General features: G+C 44.8%; 1 protein-coding gene across 1 annotated transcript; it reads right to left on the bottom strand.

The window, feature by feature from the left end:
• Nucleotides 1–11,555: 11,555 nt before the first annotated feature.
• On the bottom strand, nt 11,556–16,085 carry LOC308551069 (melanoma-associated antigen B2-like; the record flags this gene model as incomplete). Its single annotated transcript, XM_081125424.1, has 3 exons — nt 11,556–12,660; nt 14,574–14,768; nt 16,045–16,085. 3 exons carry the CDS (start codon nt 16,083–16,085, stop codon nt 11,556–11,558), a joined length of 1,341 nt encoding a protein of 446 aa, XP_080981550.1.
• Nucleotides 16,086–19,517: the final 3,432 nt, after the last annotated feature.

Consider the following 19,517-nt stretch of genomic DNA (forward strand, 5'->3'; position numbering starts at 1 on the left):
CCTTTTCTGCAGGGCTGTCCAGGGTGCCTGACGCCCTGGAGGCAGGGCGGTTAGGAGTCCGTGGGCCCTGGGTCCCCGCTCACAGCCCCCAGTTTCGTGTCATCATTGCCAGGACTCCTCCCTCTAGTGACCGGAGTGGGCCCGGCTGCAAACAAAGTCCTCACTCTCCCGGGTCCACTGGGGTAAAAAACTCAAAATTTCCCCACATTAAAAAATAGTTTGACTGTCTCATTTTCCAGCTGAATGTAGCTCAAATCTTCTAGAATTTGGTTCAACAGTAACTCTTCCAAGGTAGATGCTCTTTTTGCAAACCTCGCATATCTTCAGACATTTCACCATCTCCTAAAATCTACACCTCTCTTAGTGTTTGCCAAATTACAACAACAGCAACAAAACGATTTTGAATGCCACTTTAATGGACTGGGCTCTGACTCCTTAACCCTCAGCAAAGAGGGTCAGCCCAGTGGGGCTGAGATTCAAATCACAGATTGTCACGCTTTTTTCTCAGAAGTGCCCTGAAGATGACGTGCATAAAACACCTAGTCTGTGCACTCTGCTCACCTGCACTGGGACAGGTGCACAGGATGCCATCGCTGTCTCGGGTGGACATTCTGTCTGGTTTATTCATAATTACAAAGTAACTGGTAAAGGTAGTTTTCCTTTCCGGCGTTAAGTGTCTCACCTCTGAGACCCACTATCTGAGGGTGTGGCCCCTGCCCACCATTATCACAGCCTCATGGTGTCCACCAGGCTGTGAACAGTACAATTGCCCCCCCGCCCCCCCCGCCCCCCCCGCCCCCGCCCAGCTTTCACTTTCCAGGAGGCTCTAACGGCCTTGCCTGAAGGAATCTACAGTAGACTCTTCATCTGGTACCTCCAGCCTGGCTTCTGACCCTTAATTTTACTGGTCCTTTCGATCTTAGGAGTAGCTCACCACCTACTTTTTAAGAAAGCTGCTCTTAGACTCGAAAATTCTATGGGCAGCACAGGTCAGGCCTAGTTTTCTTAGCATCCCCAGTATTAGTCAAGAGCCTTCCAAAAAGCAGATGCTAAATTAATATTTGGACAAGTAAAGAGCCAGTGTACAAGAAGTCAAACTTACTAGGATCTCATTTCTCTTACTTCTTGAACAAGCCAAGCCAAACCAGGTACGTTTACTGCATTTTTACCAAGAAACCGAAAGGAATAAACAACTGTTGACTACATTTTACTCTTTTTTCACATCTCATGATTGCACAGACTTTACTGTGTGGTAATTTCCTTTTTCACAAAGATTCTTATTCCAACCTGATGCTACCTTGTTCTGGGTAACAAGAAGTGTTCCAAAGCTTTTCACTTTGTTAGGTAATACCAAAGTTCCTAGTTTTCAACCTGATAAAGTGCAATAAATATGTGATCCTTGTCACTCATAAACTTGGGTTCTGGAGCTAAATAAAACCCTAAGTGAAAGGAAGAATCTTTAAACTAGAATAATTAAAAAGCTAAATCTCCAATTTTCAGATGTTGTTCAGGAACACAAGCATGTTATGCACTGTGTTCTCAGGGGCCCCTCTTTGGCTTCTCACTAGTTACAAGATTGACATCTTTCTTTAACCAGAAGGTGAAGCCTCTGCCTCAGACCTCACTAGGGATGGGAGGAGTTTCAGGACATGCCCTGGACTGGAAATTGGCCATGGCAACAATAGAGGAGCCCTGCTGCAGCTCTGACTGAGGCTCTCTGTTTCTTATCTCTCAAAGCCTCTTCATAAGGAAATGAGAAGGCTCGGGGGATTGTATCATACCTTAGCCAAAACCCACACATCAAATATATGTATATAAGTACCCTCTGTCAATTTACAAAGATCACACTCATTCTCTGTTATGGCTACATAGTACAGTGTGGATATACCATGTTTTTGTTCAATTGATATATTGATGGGCATTTATGTATTTTTGGAGCTGTGTGTTCAGGGTAAGTCTGAAATAGTGGAATTACTAGTTCACAGGTAAATGCATATGTAGTTTGGTTATGTATTGCCAAATTCTGTAAGGTAGCATTGTGAGAATTTTTTCATCCATGTGCTTAAGTGATATTGGAACTAAATAATATTCTCAAGTAATAAAATAATAAATTAAGTATTTTTCAGCTACCTTTACCTGGTCTAAATAACAATGTTATACTGGGTTCATAAAAACACTATTGGAAGTTGTGTTTCATTTTTCATGCTCTGGAATAACTTAGGTGATGAAATTTATATGTTTACAAGAGTACAGAAATAGTGTAGTCAATCCTCCAGGTACTCATTTCCCAGCTTCAGCCATTTCAACCCATGGCCAATCTTGTTTCACCTATATCCACCCTCAGCCCCCAGAATATTTTGAAGCAATCATCTATAACTATGTGTATGTTATTATGTACCTTTACAGGGTAAAGCTCTTAATTACACACGTAACCACCATACTCCAGGGACACTGCTAGGCAGAGTTCCAAGATGGCCTACCAGACTCCTGACTCTGGGTGTACACACATTTTCCACCAGTTAATTAATCAAACACTAATCTAGGTGCTGCTGTGAGGGATTTTGCAAATGTAATTGAGGTCCCAAATGAATTGCTCTTAAAACAGAGAGATTATCCTCCAGGGCCAAACCCAATCAGGTGAATCCTTAAATCAGACTGGCTATTTCCTGGGGAGAGAAATTCAGAGGGGGGGGGGGGGTGGGTTCTTCTTTGCTGGCTTTGAAGATGGAGGGAGCTGCAAAGCATTTCAAGGACCTAAGAGTAACCTGAGAATGACCCCTACCCAACACCTAGCAAGAAAATGGGCACCTCAGTCCTTCAATTTCCGGTAACTTAATTCTGTCCCTAACCTGCATGGTACTGGAAGGAGCTCTTGAGCTCCATGTCAGAATACAGTTACCTGATACATTGATTGAAGCTTTGTGAGGTTTCTGATCCAGGGAACCCAGCTACTCTGTGCCTGGAATTTTGACCTACAGAACTGTGAGATACTAAGTGTATGTATTTTGAAGCTGTTAAAGTTGTGGTAGTTTGTTAAGTAAACTAATATACACACTCAAAATTTTTATCTATGGATCCTTTTTTCTTTCCTGTAATTAGTCTTTTAAGATTTACTCTCTTGGCCCTCACAGATCTAATACAGTATTATTAACTATTAATGTTAATTCTGTAAATTACATCCTCAGGGCTTATTTTATAACTGAAAGTTTGTACCTTTTGGCAACCTTCACCCATTTGCCCAGCTTTCCCCCCCTGCCTCTGGCAACCAGCAATCTGTTCTCTGTATCTGTGAGTGTATTTTCATGTGTTTTTTCTTTTAAAGATTCTACATATAAATGATACTATACAGTATTTGTCTTTCTCCATCTGTTGAAAACTCTCTGTAGAAAGACACCACTTTAAAATTACCACTTATTTCATTAAACATAATGCCTTCCAGTTCTGCATGTGGTGTGCCAAATGGCAGGATTTCTCTTTTTTTCTTTCTCTTCCTTCTTCCTTCCTTCCTTCCTTCCTTCCTTCCTTCCTTCCTTCCTTCCTTCCTTCCTTCCTTCCTTCCTTCCTTCCTCCCTCCCTCCCTCCCTCCCTCCCTCCCTCCCTTCCCTCTTTTTTCCTTTCTTGTCTTTTTTTCTTTCCTTTTCTTTTTTTCTTTCCTCTCCTTTCTTTCTTTCTTCCTCCCTCCCTCCCTTCCTTCCTCTTTCTTCTTTCTCTCTCTCCTTTCTTTATTTCATATTATTTTTAATTTTTTAAACCCTTACCTGAAGATATTTTTTTCTATTGCTTTTCAGAGAGAGTGGAACGGAGAGAGAAACATCGATGCGTGGGAAACATTGATTGGTTGCCTCCCTCACGCACCCCTACCTGGGGCCAGGAATCGAGCCTGCCGCCAAGGTACATGCCCTTGTCCGGAATTGAATTCGGGACCCTTCATTCCACAGGCCAAGGCTCCAACCACTGAGGCATACTGGCCAGGGCAGGATTTCTTTCTTTTTTATGACTGAATGATATATCCTTTCGCTGTCTTTGTGTGTGTGTGTTTGTATCCTTTCCTATATCTATTCATTCGTCAATGTACACTTAGGTTTTTCCAGTGTCTTGGCAACTGTAAATAATTTAGCAATGATCATGAGAGTAGAGTTATCCCTGCATTCATATTCTGAATCTAAAGGAACTTTCTGTTGAAACAGTACCACTTTAAAATTACCTCACAAATAATTCAGCAAGGTATTTGTGTACATCAGGAATCCTGGTCCACAGGCATTACCAACCACAGTATGAAGAATCCACCTTAGACCTCACTCAGGGTGAGAGAAGCAACTGGATGTGGGCCTGGGTCTCCCACTGATCTCCCAATGTATGTAAATTCTGTTTAGGAATGAAAATAAGCTATCTCCACCCACTCTTTACCCTCCTTTCCACTTGTTCCTTATGGAGAGTATCTCACCCTCTTTTTTAATGATAGCTTCCTCTACAATCTATAATTACATGGGCAGGGGCAGGGTCTTCTTTGCCTAAACACTTCCAGTGTATCCATGAAAACTTCCAAAGAGCTGATGTTCAATTAATGATTGTGTAAAATAAAAACCATGAACAGAGGTCTGGTTCACTAAGGTTTATATTCTCAAACATTCTTGAAAAACATAAACAAATCCAGGTATATATCTTATAAATTTAAAAAACAAGAACTAAATGTAGTAAGGCAAACAAGAACTGACCAGTTTTATATACGAACCACATGTTTATCCATTGGTTTATAAATGAACACTTAGTTTGCTTCCGTGTCTTGGCTGGGTACAGGCAATGCTGGGTACAGGGTAGGTAATACAGTCAGTAACATTGTAATATCTAAGAATGGTTAAGATGTATACTAACTTATGGGGGCGAACACTTTCAAATTACATAAATTTTTAAACACTAAATTGTAAATCTGAAAGTAATGTAATATTGTATTTCAACTGTAATTGAAAAAATTTAAAACAGAAGTGTCCAATTTTTTCTTTATCCATGTATCTATCATCTATCAATCATCTATCTATATTTATCATCTATCATCTATATCTATCTATCTATCTATCTATCTATCTATCTATCTATCATCTATCTATCTATCTATCATCTATCTATCTATCTATCTATCTATCTATCTATCTATCTATCTATCTATCTATCTATCATCTATCTATCATCTATCTATCTATATCTATCTATCATGTTTCTAACCATTTTAGTGTAAAGCTCTTCTACTCAAAAGACATTCCTATCATAAAGCCATGTTTTCCTGTTTTGGTTGACAGAAATGATGGAAGATTTCCAATCTGCATTTCAAAGACAAAACTTTTACTCTTAACTTGATGAACGGTAATAAATGTGCAATATGTGTCATCCATAAAACTATATTCTGAATCTAAATAAACATTATGTCTAAACCACCACCACTTGAAACTGCAAAAAAAATCACAAATATAAGCCATCAAGATATTTTGCACATTAGGAAACTGCTTAACAGGCCTATGCAACCAAAAAGTGAAGACTCCACCCTGACATCACTCAAGGTGAGGGCAGTGGCTGGATGTGGCCTTGGAGGGCTCACTAGCCTTGGAAGGAGTGCCAACCTTAGGTGCAGCTTTGGCTCTGGCTTCGGCTCTCTCCTCATCTACCAGAGCCTCTTCATAATGGGGTGCGAAGGTAGTGGGGACCGTATCATTGAGCTCAGCCCAAAACTCTAGGACTTTCATCTTGGTGGTCTCAGCTTGGGCTCTTGGACCCCACCGGAACTCATAGTGTGGAGGATCACTGCTGGGCACCTGCCGGTACACCAGGTATTGCTCCTGAACGAACTCTTGAGTGATAAGCTTCCTGGGTTCTCCAAATATTAAGTGACTTTTTCCATCATAGATGCCCAAATTATTCAGGAATTTCCAGGTGTCCTCCTCAGAGGCTCGGTTGCCATTCAATAAGATGAAACCCAGGACAGGCATAAGAATCCCTTTTTTAGGAAATCTGAAGCCACTACTCAGATTCCCATCCCTGCTGTTATCTTGATTGTCGACAAGGGTGTAGTAGTTACCGTTGGGCTCGACTTCTTTCAATTCCAGGCCAAAGAACACATACATGCGCTCAGAGGCTCTCCTGAGGATCTCAGGGAAGTCCTTCCTGTACCATTTGTGGACTATCTTCAGCATGTCTCCCTTTTTAATGGGCTCCTTCCTTTTATACCGATACAGCAGGTATTCTACCAACATAGTTGCCTTCTTACTTAGTAGATGTTGGCCAGAGCTCTCAGTGGAAGTTGAGGCCTGGGATGAATTTTGACTTTTTCTACCATGGCCTTTGGCTTTTACAGCAGCTGTCTCACATGAAGCACCTGCAGTGGCACCGGTGGTTGCTGGGGCACTTGGCGGCTCCTGGAGAGTGCCAGCAGCAGTGGAGCTCGAGGAAGGCTCCCCCAAAAGAGAAGAGGAGGAGCAAGCGGCCTCTTCTTCCTCTCCTGCAGGGGCCTGAGCACTCTCAACACCTTGGTTCTCAGCTTTGTTTTGGCGGCGTTTGTCACGAGCACGGAGCTTACTCTTCTGACCACGAGGCATGATGGCTATTGTTCGGGACAGCAGTCAGGGGTGTGAACCAATGGATAGGTGATTTTTGCACCTGGTAGAAGGATAATGAGATAACGTGAGCACCTTCAACAGGTATACACCACCTAGGCCCTATGGAAGGTTGCCTCTAAAGGCTTCTTTGAAGGTACTAGTCTATGGACCCACAAGGCTCCTTTTCTCCAAGTCAGCCTGTCCTCTAAGAATCCCACAGAGTTACCACAGAAACCTTAGGGTGAGTTGCCTCCTACATCCTACCAGCCCTGCCTTGAATTTCCTCAGGTGAAGTAGGCAATGTCAGTGTGACTCCCTTTGTTCTGGCATCTGGGGTTCTTTCAGTTCATCTTCAGTATTATCATGTCAACTCAAGGCACAGTCTGGGCATCCTCCCCTCTGCTACTCTGACATTGACACCTCAGTGCTCCCTGTGACCCAGGAGAAGAAACTGGAAGGGAGCCTCCGACCACCTCCAAATTATTGGACATCCAGTGCTGAGAGCTTTGTGGGGTCCTTTTTGTCCTGAGTTCATTGGGATCCCCAGGTGTCAGTCAAGCTTCTCACCTTGTCTCCTTGTAAGGCCTACCACTGTCCCCTTTGGCTGACTAGTGGCTGGACCTTCAGACTAAGGATTTCACCTTGTTATACCTGATATAAAAAAGTGAGGGGGAAGCTCAACCTGATAGCTCTTCCCTGAGATTACTGGAGCTGATAGTACAGGGACAGAATGGACCCTTTGATGTCTACTTTATTAAGATTTGGTACATTCTTTCAGTCCTCTCTCAGGTTCCTCCATAGGACTCCCAGTAGAAAACACCTCACAGTAAGAGCCAAGCCATCTGAGCTCCAATAAGAGGAAATGACATTGACCTTTTCTGACAGAAAATGGTCCCTCAAGAGTGGGGGCTGTTGCAAGAGGTTTTAGGTGCTATCGTAGGGGTTTCCACACAGAATCCAAAGCCAAGGTCTAAATTCGACTGAAGCTGAGGTCATCATTTCTTCCTCAGCTTGCCTGGGACCACTCCTCTCAGACCAAGGCCCTCATTTCCTCGTTACCCCTGAGTGAGGACTGATGGGAATTCCTGGCTAACATCTATCCTTGAGGTCTACCAGCACTGAAAACAGAGAGGATTTTTGTGTGGCCCCATTGGTATGGTGGGCACAACCCTAATGTCCTCAACGGTCTGTCCCTGACACCTGCCATAACACGAAATCGTCCACGAAATCCTCCCTCTGCTGACCTGTGTCTGCCCTCTTTGACCTGACCTGTCACCTCCCTGAGATGGCCCCGGAAGAAGTGAGTGCTCATTATGGCGATGTGCCTCAGTCTCTCATGTGTGAAAACACAGCTGGGACTTTATGTGGCCCCCTACTTTGTAGTACGAGTCCCCCATCGTTGCTCAGTGTAACAACCCAGAATCCAGTTAGAGACGGGGTCCCTCTTTCTGAATGACCTTCCTCCATTAAACCAAGGCCGTTACCTCTCTGAGACCACCACCTGAGGAAATAAGGGTCACCTCAGCCTGCCAGCTCTGCCCCGGGTCGCCGCCACCTTTGCTGAGTTTGGGAGTTGCCGGGGACAGCCCGTGACTGCCTTAGTTACCTCTGGAGAGGTGGGTGGTTCGCTTTTTATCTATTTCCTTTGCCTGGCGCTTCCTAGAGCTGAGTGCAGGGGTTGCTGCTCTGTGTGGCCCCTTTAAATGGACAGAGGTCTGGCTTAAGCGCTCAGGGCCCTCATGGTGAAGCCCGGCGGGGCCTAGGGGTCCCCCGCCCTTAAAATGGTGGCCACACCCATAGGGCAAGGCCTTCTCGGCAGCACACTGCAGGCCGGATTCAGTCTGAGGGCTCTGCTGGGGCCTCTCGGAGCCGCAGTGCAGGGGAGGGGTTGGGGGGCCCACCTTCGTGATGGAGGGGTGTGGCTTCCTCAGGTCCCACTCAGGGTCCTCACCTTGACTCGCAGACAGTCGCCACGCCCGCGAATCCGCCCTAGGCCACAAAACGGCCAAACGCAGTGGAGCCGGAAACGGAAACGCCCTGGGCTCTGGAGCGGAAGTCGGGTGGGTCCTTTCCTGCAGGGCTGTCCAGGGTGCCTGAATGCCCGGAGGCGGGCAGTTAGGAGTCCGTGGGCCCTAGGTCCCCACTCAGGGCCCTCACTTTCTTGTCTTCAGAGCCAGGACTCCTCCCTCTAGAGACCCGAGTGGGCCCGGCTGCAAACAAAGTCCTCACTCTCCCGAATCCACTGGGGTAGTTAGGTCACACTGCTTCTGCTCTAGGCCCTGGGCCTTGCAGGCCTGACGGGGGGCGGGGCTCTGCGTTTGTGGGAGGCACCCTCTCATTTAGCCCTGAGTGTCCTCGCCTTGACTCGTTTATGAGCAAGACTCCTGTCTCTGCAGACCTGGGGTTCGATCCCTCCCTGAGATGTCACAGGCGGAATGCGTGGACTCGTTCTATTCTGGGTCTCACAGGGCTAAGGAGAGTCCTGGACTCTGTGGCCCCCTCTGCTTTCTGAGGATCCCCTCATGACACTCAGGATGTCCCTATGGCTGGATTCCTTTTAGAAACCCAGTCCCTCCCTCTGCAAAAGGGATACAGCCCATGTTAGATGGAAGCCCTCACCCCGAGACTTCCCAGCCTCAAATCAGCCTGACATCTCTGCCAGGGAGGTCCCAGGGGTTCAAATCACCATTTATTTCATTTACCATAATACCCTCCAGTTCTGCCGGTGCTGTCGGAAATGGCAGGATGTCTTTCTTTTTTATGGCTGAATGATATATCCGTGTCTCCTTGTGTGTGTGTGTTTGTTTGAGTATCCCATTTCCTTTACCCACTCATTCCTCAACGTGCACTTAGGTTGTTTCCATGTCTTGGCAACTGTGAATAATGTTGCAATGAACATGGTGGTACAGTTATCCCTTCAGGTTAGTGGTTTTATTTTCTTTAGATAATTACCTAGTAGTGGAACTGCTGGATAACATGGTCGTTTTATTTTTAAATTTTTGAGGAAAATGTATACTGTCTTCCATAGTGGCTGCACTAATTTATATTCCCTTAAACTCACCCATTCTTGAGTAATCTAAGGACAACCAGGTACACAGCTTTTAAATATAGGAAAAGAAAAAGTGAATGGAATAAGGTAAACCCACAATTGAACAATTTTTACTTTTTTCTCACTCTATGTTCTGATGCCACCTATTTTTGTATGGGTTTTCTTTTCCCGTTACGAAAGATATCCCCATTCTAATGCCATGTGGTGGTGTTCAGAATCACAAAAGTGATTTAAGGACTTTCAATGTGTTTCTCAAGAAACATACCGCTTACTCCTAAACCTGATAAACGACGAGTGTGTGATTCAAGTCATCCATACACATATATTCTGAATCTAAATAAACTTTGGGTTGAAACACCACCACTTGAAAATGAACCCCCAAAATAGGTCAACAAGGTATTTGTGTACATCAGGAATCCTGGTCCACAGGCATTTCCAACCACAATGTGATGAATTCACCTCAGACCTCACTCAGGATGAGAGAAGCACCTGGATGTGGCCCTGGATTGCCCACTGACCTCCCAACAGGACTAAATTCTGCTTAGGAATGAAAACTAAGTAATATGCTATCTCCATCCTCTCTTTACACTCCTATTAAGTTGTTCCTTATGAAGTGGAGCCCATCTCATGTCTTTATATTGATAGCTTCTCCTACAGTCTATAATTGCAAGGCAGGGGCATGGGCTTCATTGCTAAACATTCCGGATGCAAGCATAAAGTCTTCCAAAGAGCTGATGCTCAATTATCGTGTAAAATAAAAGCCATGAAACAAGAGGTCTGATTCACTAGGATTTATATTTTCAAACATTCTTGAAAAACAAGCAAATCCAGATACATTTCTTCAAAATTTACAAAACCGAAAGACTAAATGTAGTAAGGCAAACAAGAAGTGACCCGTTTTATATATATCCCAATCTTCTTTATCCATTCGTCTACACAAGAACACTTCCATGACTTGGCTGTAACAGGTAATGCTAGGTACAGGATAGGGAATATAATCAATAACATTGTAATACCTAAGCACTGTTCAGATGGCTCCTAGACTTAAGGGGGTGAACACTTTTAGGTAATATACAAGTCTAATAGATATACTGGAAACCTGAGACTAATAATGTTGTGAACTAAAATTGGAAAATAGTTTTAAAACAGAAGTGGCCATTTTTTACTTTATCTATCTATCTATCTATCATCTATCTATCTATCTATCTATCTATCTATCTATCTATCTATCTATCTATCATCATCATCTATCATCTATCTAATCTATTATCTATATCTATAATCTATCTATTATCTATATCTATCTAATCTATTATCTATATCTATCATCTATCTAATCTGTTATCTATATCATCTATCTATCATCTATCCATCCATCTATCAATCTATCATCTATCTATCTATCTATCTATCTATCTATCTATCTATCTATCTATCATCTATCTATCTATCATCTATCTATCTATCTATCTATCTATCTATCTATCTATCTATCTATCTATCTATCTATCTATCATCTATCTATCATCTATCTATCATCTATCATCATCTATTATCTATCATCTATGTACTGCTGCCAACTATTTTAATGTAAAGTTCTTCCACATCTCAAAAGATACTCCTATCCTAAAGCCATGTTATGCTGTTTTCGATGACAAAAGGGACTGAAAGATTTCCAATTTCTATTTAAAACACCAAACTCTTACTCCTAATCTGATAAATGGCCATGAATGTGTCACGCATGTCCTTCATAAACCTATGAACTTATATTCTGGATGTAAACTAACATTATATCTAAAAGAACACCACTTGAAAATACAAATTTTGAAAACCCACACAAAGATAAGCAAACAAGATATTTTGCACATAACAATACTGCTTAACAGACCTTTCCAACTAAAAGTGAAGACTCCACCTTGACATCACTCAGGGTGAGGGCAGCTGCTGGACGTGACCTTGGAGCGCCCCTTGGCCTTGGAAGGAATGCCAGGCCTGGCTGCAGCCTGGGCTCTGGCTTGGGCTCTCTCTTCCTCATCTTTCAAAGCTTCTTCATAATAGGGGGTGAAGGCACTGGGGACGGAATCACTGAGCTTGGAGAAAAACTCCAGGACTTTCATCTTGCTGGTCTCAGCTTCGGCTCTTGGACCCCACAGGAACTCATAGCGTGGAGGATCACTGCTGGCCACCTGCCGGTACACCAGGTATTTCTCCTGCACCAAATCTTGAGTGATAAGCTTTCTGGGCTCCCCAAAAATGAAGTGAGTCTTCCCATCGTAGACATTCATCATATTCAGGAATTCCCAGATCTCCTCCTCAGAGGCACAGTTGCCACTCAAAAAGATCACACCCAGGAGAGGCATCAAAATCCCTTTGTTAGGAAACCTAAAGCCGCTGCTCAGACTCCCATCACTGCTGTCATCTTGATTGTCCATAAGGGTGTAGGAGTTACCATTGGGCTCAACTTCTTTCAATTCTAGGCCATAGACTAGATCCATGTGCTCAGAGACTCTCCTGAGGATCTCAGGGAAGTCCTTCCTGAACCATTTGTGGACTATCTTCAGCATGTCTCTCTTTCTAATGGGCTCCTTCCTTTTATACTGACACAGCAGGTACTCTACCAACATAATCGCCTTCTGAGTTAGAAGATCTAGGCCAGAGCTCTCAGTGGAAGTTGAGGCCCGGGAGGAAGTTTTACTCTTCCTACCATGGCCTTTGGCTTTTACAGCAGGTCTCTCAGATGAAGCACCTGCAGCGGCACCGGTGGTTGCTGGGGCACTTGGCCGTGCCTGGAGAGTGCCAGCAGCAGTGAAGCTTGAGGGAGGCTCCCCCAAAAGAGAAGAGGAGCAGCAAGCAGCCTCTCCTTCCTCTCCTCTAGGGGCCTGAGCACTCTCATCACCTTGGTTCTCAGCTTTATTTTGGCGGCGTTTCTCACGAGCACGGAGCTTACTCTTCTGACCACGAGGCATGATGGCTGTTGTTCGGGACAGCAGACAGGAATGTGGGCCAATGGACAGCTGGTTTGGGCACCTGGTGGACGGAAAGCAAGATGATGTGATCACCTTTAACAGTCGGATTCCACCTTGCCTTTACTGAAGGCTGCCTCTGCAGGCATCCTTGAAGGCACTACTCTAGGCTCCCACAAGGCTCCTGTTCTCCTAGTCAGTCTGTCCTCTTAAGAATCCTGCAGAGGACCCAGAGAATCTTTAGAGTGAGTCACATGCTGCATCCTACCAGCCCTGCCTTGAGATTACTCAGGGGTCAGTAGGCGATGTCACTATGGCCCCTTTGGTTCTGGCACGTGGGGTCCTCTCTGTTCAATTTCAGTATTATGGTGTGTACTCCACACAGAGCCTGAGGACCCTCCCCACAGCTACTCTGAGGTGGACACCTCAACGCTAGCTGGGACCCAGGAGAAGGAACCGGAGAGGAGCCTCAGTCCACCTCCAAATCATTGGACACCCAGTGCTGAGAGCTTAGTGGGGTCCTTTGTGTCCTGAGTTCATTTGGAATCCCAGTTGTCAGTCAAGCTTCTCACCTTGGCTCCTTGTAAGGCTTGACACCACTCCTCTTTGGCTGACTGGTGGCTGGACCTTCAGACTAAGGATCTCAACTCCTTTAGACTGGTATAAAGAAGTAAGGGGTGATGCCCAACCTGACAGCCCTTCCCTGAGAGGCTGACAGCAAAGGGTTCGAATGAATGCTTTGATATCCCCTTTATTTAGGTTTGGTTCGTTCCTCCATTGGGCTTCTGGTAGAGAACTCCTCACAGTAAGAGCCAACCCACCTGAGCTCCAGTAAGAGGAAATGAAGTTGACCTTATGTGACTGACCACAGTCTCCCAAGTATGGGGACTGTTGCAAGCATTTTGAAGTGCTATGGTAGGTGGTTCCACACAGGATCCAATTCCGAGGGGTCAATTTGACTCATGCTGAGGTCAGGATTTCTCCCTGTGATGGCCTGGGACCACTCCCCTCAGACCCAATCCCCTGCTTCCCTGTTACCCCTGAGTGAGTACTGATAGGCACTCCTGCCTGACATCTATCCTTGAGGTCTAACAGTGCTGATATTAGGGAGGATTCTTTTTTGTTTGTTTGTTTTGTTAGTCCTCAGTGAAAGTATATTTTTCCCATTGATTTTTTAAGAGACAATGGAAGTGGGAGGAGACAGAGAGAAAAACAAGGATGTGAAAGAGACACATTGACTGGTGGCCTCCTCCACAGCCCCGACTGACCAGGGATGCAACCTTCAACCCAGGAATGTGCCCAGGTGGATGCTCTAACCACTAAGCCACACAGGCTAAGGGAAGGAGCTTTTGTATGGCTCTACGGATATAGTGGCACATCCCTAATGTCCTTAATGATCTGTCCCTGACACCTGCCACAACAGGAAATCCTCCCTCTGCTGACCTGCCTCTGCTCTCTTTGAGCTAATCTGTCACCTCCCTGAGATGGCTTCGGAAAAAGTGAGTGCAACTCATTGTTAAGATATGCTCTAGTCTCCTAGGTCTGAAAACACGGCTGGGACTTTATGTGGCCCCCTACTTTGTAGGACGAGTCCCCCATCGTCGCTCACTATAACAACCCCGAATCCTGTTAGAGACGGGTCCCTCTTTCTGAATGACCTTCCTCCACTAAACCAAGGCCCTTACCTCTCTGAGACCACCACCTGAGGAAATAAGGGTCACCTCAGCCTGCCAGCTCTGCCCTGGGTCGCCGCCATCTTTGCTGAGTTTGGGAGCTGCCGGGGAGAGACCCCGACTGCCTTAGTTACGTCTGTTTCTATCTGTTTCCTTTGCCTGGCGCTTCCTAGAGCTGAGTGCAGGGGTTGCTGCTCTGTGTGGCCCCTTTAAATGGACAGAGGTCTGGCTTAAGCACTCAGGGCCCTCATGGTGAAGCCCGTTGGGGCCTAGGGGTCCCCCGCCTGTAGAATGGGGGCCACACCCATAGGGCAAGGCCTTCTCGACAGCACACTGCAGGCCGGATTCAGTCTGAGGGCTCTGCTGGGGCCTCTCGGAGCCGCAGTGCAGGGGAGGGGTTGGGGGGCCCACCTTCGTGATGGAGGGGTGTGGCTTCCTCAGGTCCCACTCAGGGTCCTCACCTTGACTCGCAGACAGTCGCCACGCCTGCGAATCCGCCCTGGGCCATAAAACGGCCAAACGCAGTGGAGGCGGAAACGGAAACGCCCTGGGCTCCGGAGCGGAAGTCGGTTGGGTCCTGTTCTGCAGGGCTGTCCAGGGTGCCTGACGGGCTGAGGCGTTGCGGTTAGGAGTCCGTGGGCCCTAGGTCCCTGCTCGGGGCCCCCACTTTCTTGTCTTCAGAGCCAGGACTCCTCCCTCTAGAGACCCGAGTGGGCCTGGCTGCAAACAAAGTCCTCACTCTCCCAAATCCACTGGGGTAGTTAGGGCACACTGCTTCTGCTCTAGGCCCTGGGCCTTGCAGGCCTGACAGGAGGGTCAGGACGTTGTCAGGGCCCTTTTTTTTTTTTTTTTTAATATATCTTTATTGATTTCAGAGAGAGGAAAGGACAGGGAGAGAGAGAGAGAGAGAAATATCAATGATGAGTCATTGATTGGCTGCCTCCTTCAGGCCCCCAACTAGGGATCGAGCCCGCAACCCAGGCATGTACCCTGACCGGGAATCAAACCCTGATCGCCTGGATCCTAGGTAGACGCTAGCCTCTGAGCCATTCCCCGCCGGTCCAGACCCCACTTTTTAAGAGTTTTGGGCCTTTGGTCTTCACTCAGCTTCCTAACCAGGTTTCTATCTGAGCCCGGGACTCTTCTTTTTAGTCACCTGAGTCTGTCCTTATATGCGGGGAAGTTTGCTTATAGGCCTTAGATCTAGTCCTTCTGCTACATAAGCCTGACAGCAAGGTAAATTCCCTGTAAGTCCCCTTGTTTAGGCAGCGGTCTTATCTTCAGTGCTCAGGGTTCTCATCTTATCTTCAATTAAGGCCAAAACTACTTTTTGTCTGTAGAACTGGAGCTGCATCCTTTAACCCGAGGGCCTTCCCTCTCAAGACCTCACAGGTGTTAAGTAGTGATAGCTCTTTTACACTTTCCCAGGGCTAAGAATAGGCTTGGGCTCTGTTTGGCTCCCTCTGCTAGTGGGGCTTCCATCATAACATTTAGGTTTATTACAGCTCGTGTTAAGGCTTGGGTTTTCTCTCTCTACATATGTGGGATTGTCTCCATCAATCACGAGATCACTTCTGGAAGATTAATGGGGTTCTGTCACAATTCTGTCCTGAGCATCCCAGGACCAACCACATTGGGGGAATTTGCGGTGTTACTCTGTGTGCCATGGGTGGTTCTCTCAGTCTTATTCGGATTCTACACCTTGACACTTGACCATTCTTGGGGCTCTGCTCTCTGCTACCCTGAGGCTGCTCCCATTAAATCAAGGTACTCACCTTTTGGCGACCTCCAAATTGGAAGTCAGGATGAGCCACATCCTTCCAGGACTTTTCCAGACAGGCAAGGGTTGATGGCCTGAGCTGGGTTTTATGGAACCCCATTGTTTTGTCTGGGTCTTTTCATGACTCCTCATTCGGTGTTCTTGCCTTTGTATCTATTTATCTGCTGACCTGAGGTTGTCCTTCTTAGGCTAAGGCTCTTAAGTCCCTGGAAGTCCTGAAGAATAATTTCGGGTATGCTTAGCCTGACAGCTCTGTCTGGGGCCCTTTAAGTATGAGATCAGGTGGAAGCATGTCTGTGTGTGATCCCCAATATTCCGGGGTGCTTATCTATCCAGCCCTCTAACATTGGGGTCCTCCTCTTCACTCCTGCCTCTTGGGATGAATGCTTCCTGGGAAATGCCACATCCCTGCAAACCCTGAACGGTTTTCCATCTGCAAACCTTGGTTTTAGGAGTGATGTGAGATGGGGTAGCTGAAGCACAAGTCAGGAGTCCCAGGACAGGTAAGGGACTGTCTGGCAAAAATATGTTGATATTTTCCTTCTCTTCATCAGTCATACTTAGATTCTCATGTAAAGTCTGTTCTGCTATTCTATAGGGAAGGGGATGTCTGGGATAATTTTATGAAATTCTGGTATTTTCAGGTTATGTAACATTGTATGTGCAGATGATCATGTTGTTGCCAAGTATTAGCTTTCTATTCAGCCTCTCATTTATTTTGGTATTCTTATTGCTATGGGAATGTAGTCCAGCCCAGTAGCATGACCATAGATTCTTTATTTTTATTGTCTGAGATACATTATTAAGAAGAAAAAAGAAAATTGAATTCAGAAACACACGGTGGGCCTCAGGCTGGGAGAATTGGAATAGTGTGAGATCTAAACTAATCCAGATCAGGAGTCCAGTTTCAACCTTGTCCTTAACAGCTGTGTGAATTTGGGCACATTTCTAAATATTGTGATCATCTGTGAAGTGGGTTTGTTTGATAAGCTCTGTCTTGTTGGACTGATGGAATGTGGTTAATATGTGTTAAGTGCCTGGCACAATACCTGGCTTGTACTGAGACTTCAACATGGCATTTATCACTGTGATTCATTTGAATCCCAGTGATGCCACCCATCCTCTGGGATTGTTTGTTTGCTTTCATCCAACAGAAATCAGCAAGCATGTAGCATTCTGTAACAAAGAAAATCCAATCAGCTAAAATGCTGATTAGCCAGGAAAACTAAGTAATATTTTCCTATTATATGATGTCATTCAATATGGGCATGAGGTATACTTCCACAGATAGATGCAACACAAAGCTTCTAGAATTGACAACTTCCCTCCCTCCCAGCAGCCCTTCATTTAAACAACCCTTATTTTCATGAATGTAACCAGCACCAAAACCCTAGGACTCACTTATGCACATAACATAATTTAAATGCCCTTTTGATGGAGCAGGCTCTGATCCTCGAAGCTCAGTGCTAAGAGTGCTCAGTGTCTTCTTAACTTCTCACCTCAAAGGAGACTCACCCTCTTACATCTCAGGAACCCCCTGAGACAATGTGAATAAAACATCTAATTTGCACATTGTGTTTATCTGCGCTGGGACGAGAGCAGAGGACACATTCGATATCTGGCCCATGTGGAAATTCTCTTTGGTTGACCCACAATCCCAAAGAAACTGTTAAGGGCAGTTTCTCCTTTCAGGCTTAATTTTAACCATGAGTCTCTCCATCTGAGGGTCTGGTCGCTGCTCACCATTATCATAGCCTCATCTAGCCCACCATACAGCTAAGTTAGATTACCCTCCCACCAAGGGACCTGTAGTTCCCCAAGACCCAACACTGCCTTGCTTTAGGGCATTTACACTTGAAGCTCTAATCTGGAACCTCCTCCTTTCCTCATCCTCCTTTTTTGCCTATTCTTTATGTCTGAGAGATAATCTTACCTTATTTTTATATGATAGCTCCTCCTAACCATTAAAATTCTTTGGGAAGTGGCTCAGTGTTTTTTGTTTTGTTTTGTTTTTTCATTTTTAATTTCCATCCCCAGTACTAGCATGGAGCCCTCCAAAGAACAGATGTTTCATTAATATTTGGAGGAATTAAATAACCAGTGAATAAGTAGTCTAAATTATTAAAATTAATTCTCTGCCTGGCTTATTTTGCTTAGCGTAATATTCTCCAGGTCCATCCATACTGTCCCACAGGGTAAAAGGCCCTTCTTTTTTACAGCTGCATAGTATTCCACGGTGTAAATGTCCCACAGCTTTTTGATCCACTCATCTATTTCCCCTAGGTCTTGGATATTCTGTTCAATCTTTTTCATTATTTTTTTCTCTTTGTATTTCAGTTTTGGAAGTTTCTGTTGATCTCTCTCTCTCTCTCTCTCTCTTTTGAGAGAAGTGGGTGAACACCTTTTTTTTAAAGGGATTATCTATTTCCAAATTTTTGTGGACTTGCAGTGGCCCCCACCCACTCTGGCCAATGATCTCTGTCCCTAGGTTTGACTGACAGGCAAGTACCTTCCCTATGTCACCCCAGCTTCATTGGGCATATGTCTATTTCTCCTTTGTTGGACCTCTTCCTCCAGTGTTTTGCAGGGAATGGGCCGGTGGTTCCCTGGGGAGTGTGAAATTTCAGCTTCCTGGTGAAGCTGCCCAAATGGCATGCCTATAATGTCTGCCTTCCCCCTTTGATCCTTTCCTATTATTAATAACTAGATAATTGCAACAGTATCACTTGCTTGAATGGTTTCTGAAAAGAAGTATGATTTAATTCTTACCCTTGTTCCTCTGTAGGTAAGGCAATTTTTCTATGGTTTCTTACAAGATATTCTCATGGCCTTTGATTTTCTGCAGTTTGAATATGATGTGCCTAGATGTTAGTTTTTGTTTTGTTTTGTTTTTGTTTTTTATCCAGCTTATTGTGCTCTGAGATTCCTGTACCTGTGGTTTGGTGTCTGCCTTTAATTTGGGGAAATCCTCTGCCATTAAAACTTCAATCTTTCTTCTGTCCCTTTCTTTTCCTTCTGTTATTGATATTATATGTATGACACACTTTTTGTAACTGTCCCCTAGGTCTTGGATATTCTGTTCAATCTTTTTCATTATTTTTTTCTCTTTGTATTTCAGTTTTGGAAGTTTCTATTGATATATCCTCAAACTCACTGTTTCTTTTCTTGGCTGTGTATAGTCTATAGATGAATCCATCAAAGACAGCTTTCATTTCTGTTACAGTGTTTTGATTTCTAGCATCATCTTTTGATTCTTTCTTATAGTTTCCATCTGTCTGCTTACATTACCTATCTTTTCTTACATGTCATCCTCTTTTTTGCCATTAGATCCCTTAGCATGATAATTATAGTTATTTTAAATTCCCAGTTAATTACAAAATCTCTGCCATATCTGAGCCAGGTTCTGATGCTTGTTTTGTCCATTCAGACTGTTTTTTTTTTTCTTTTAATATGCTTTGCAATATTTTT

Source organism: Miniopterus schreibersii, assembly GCF_964146895.1.
Source record: "Miniopterus schreibersii genome assembly, chromosome: X".
NCBI lineage: Eukaryota > Metazoa > Chordata > Mammalia > Chiroptera > Miniopteridae > Miniopterus > Miniopterus schreibersii.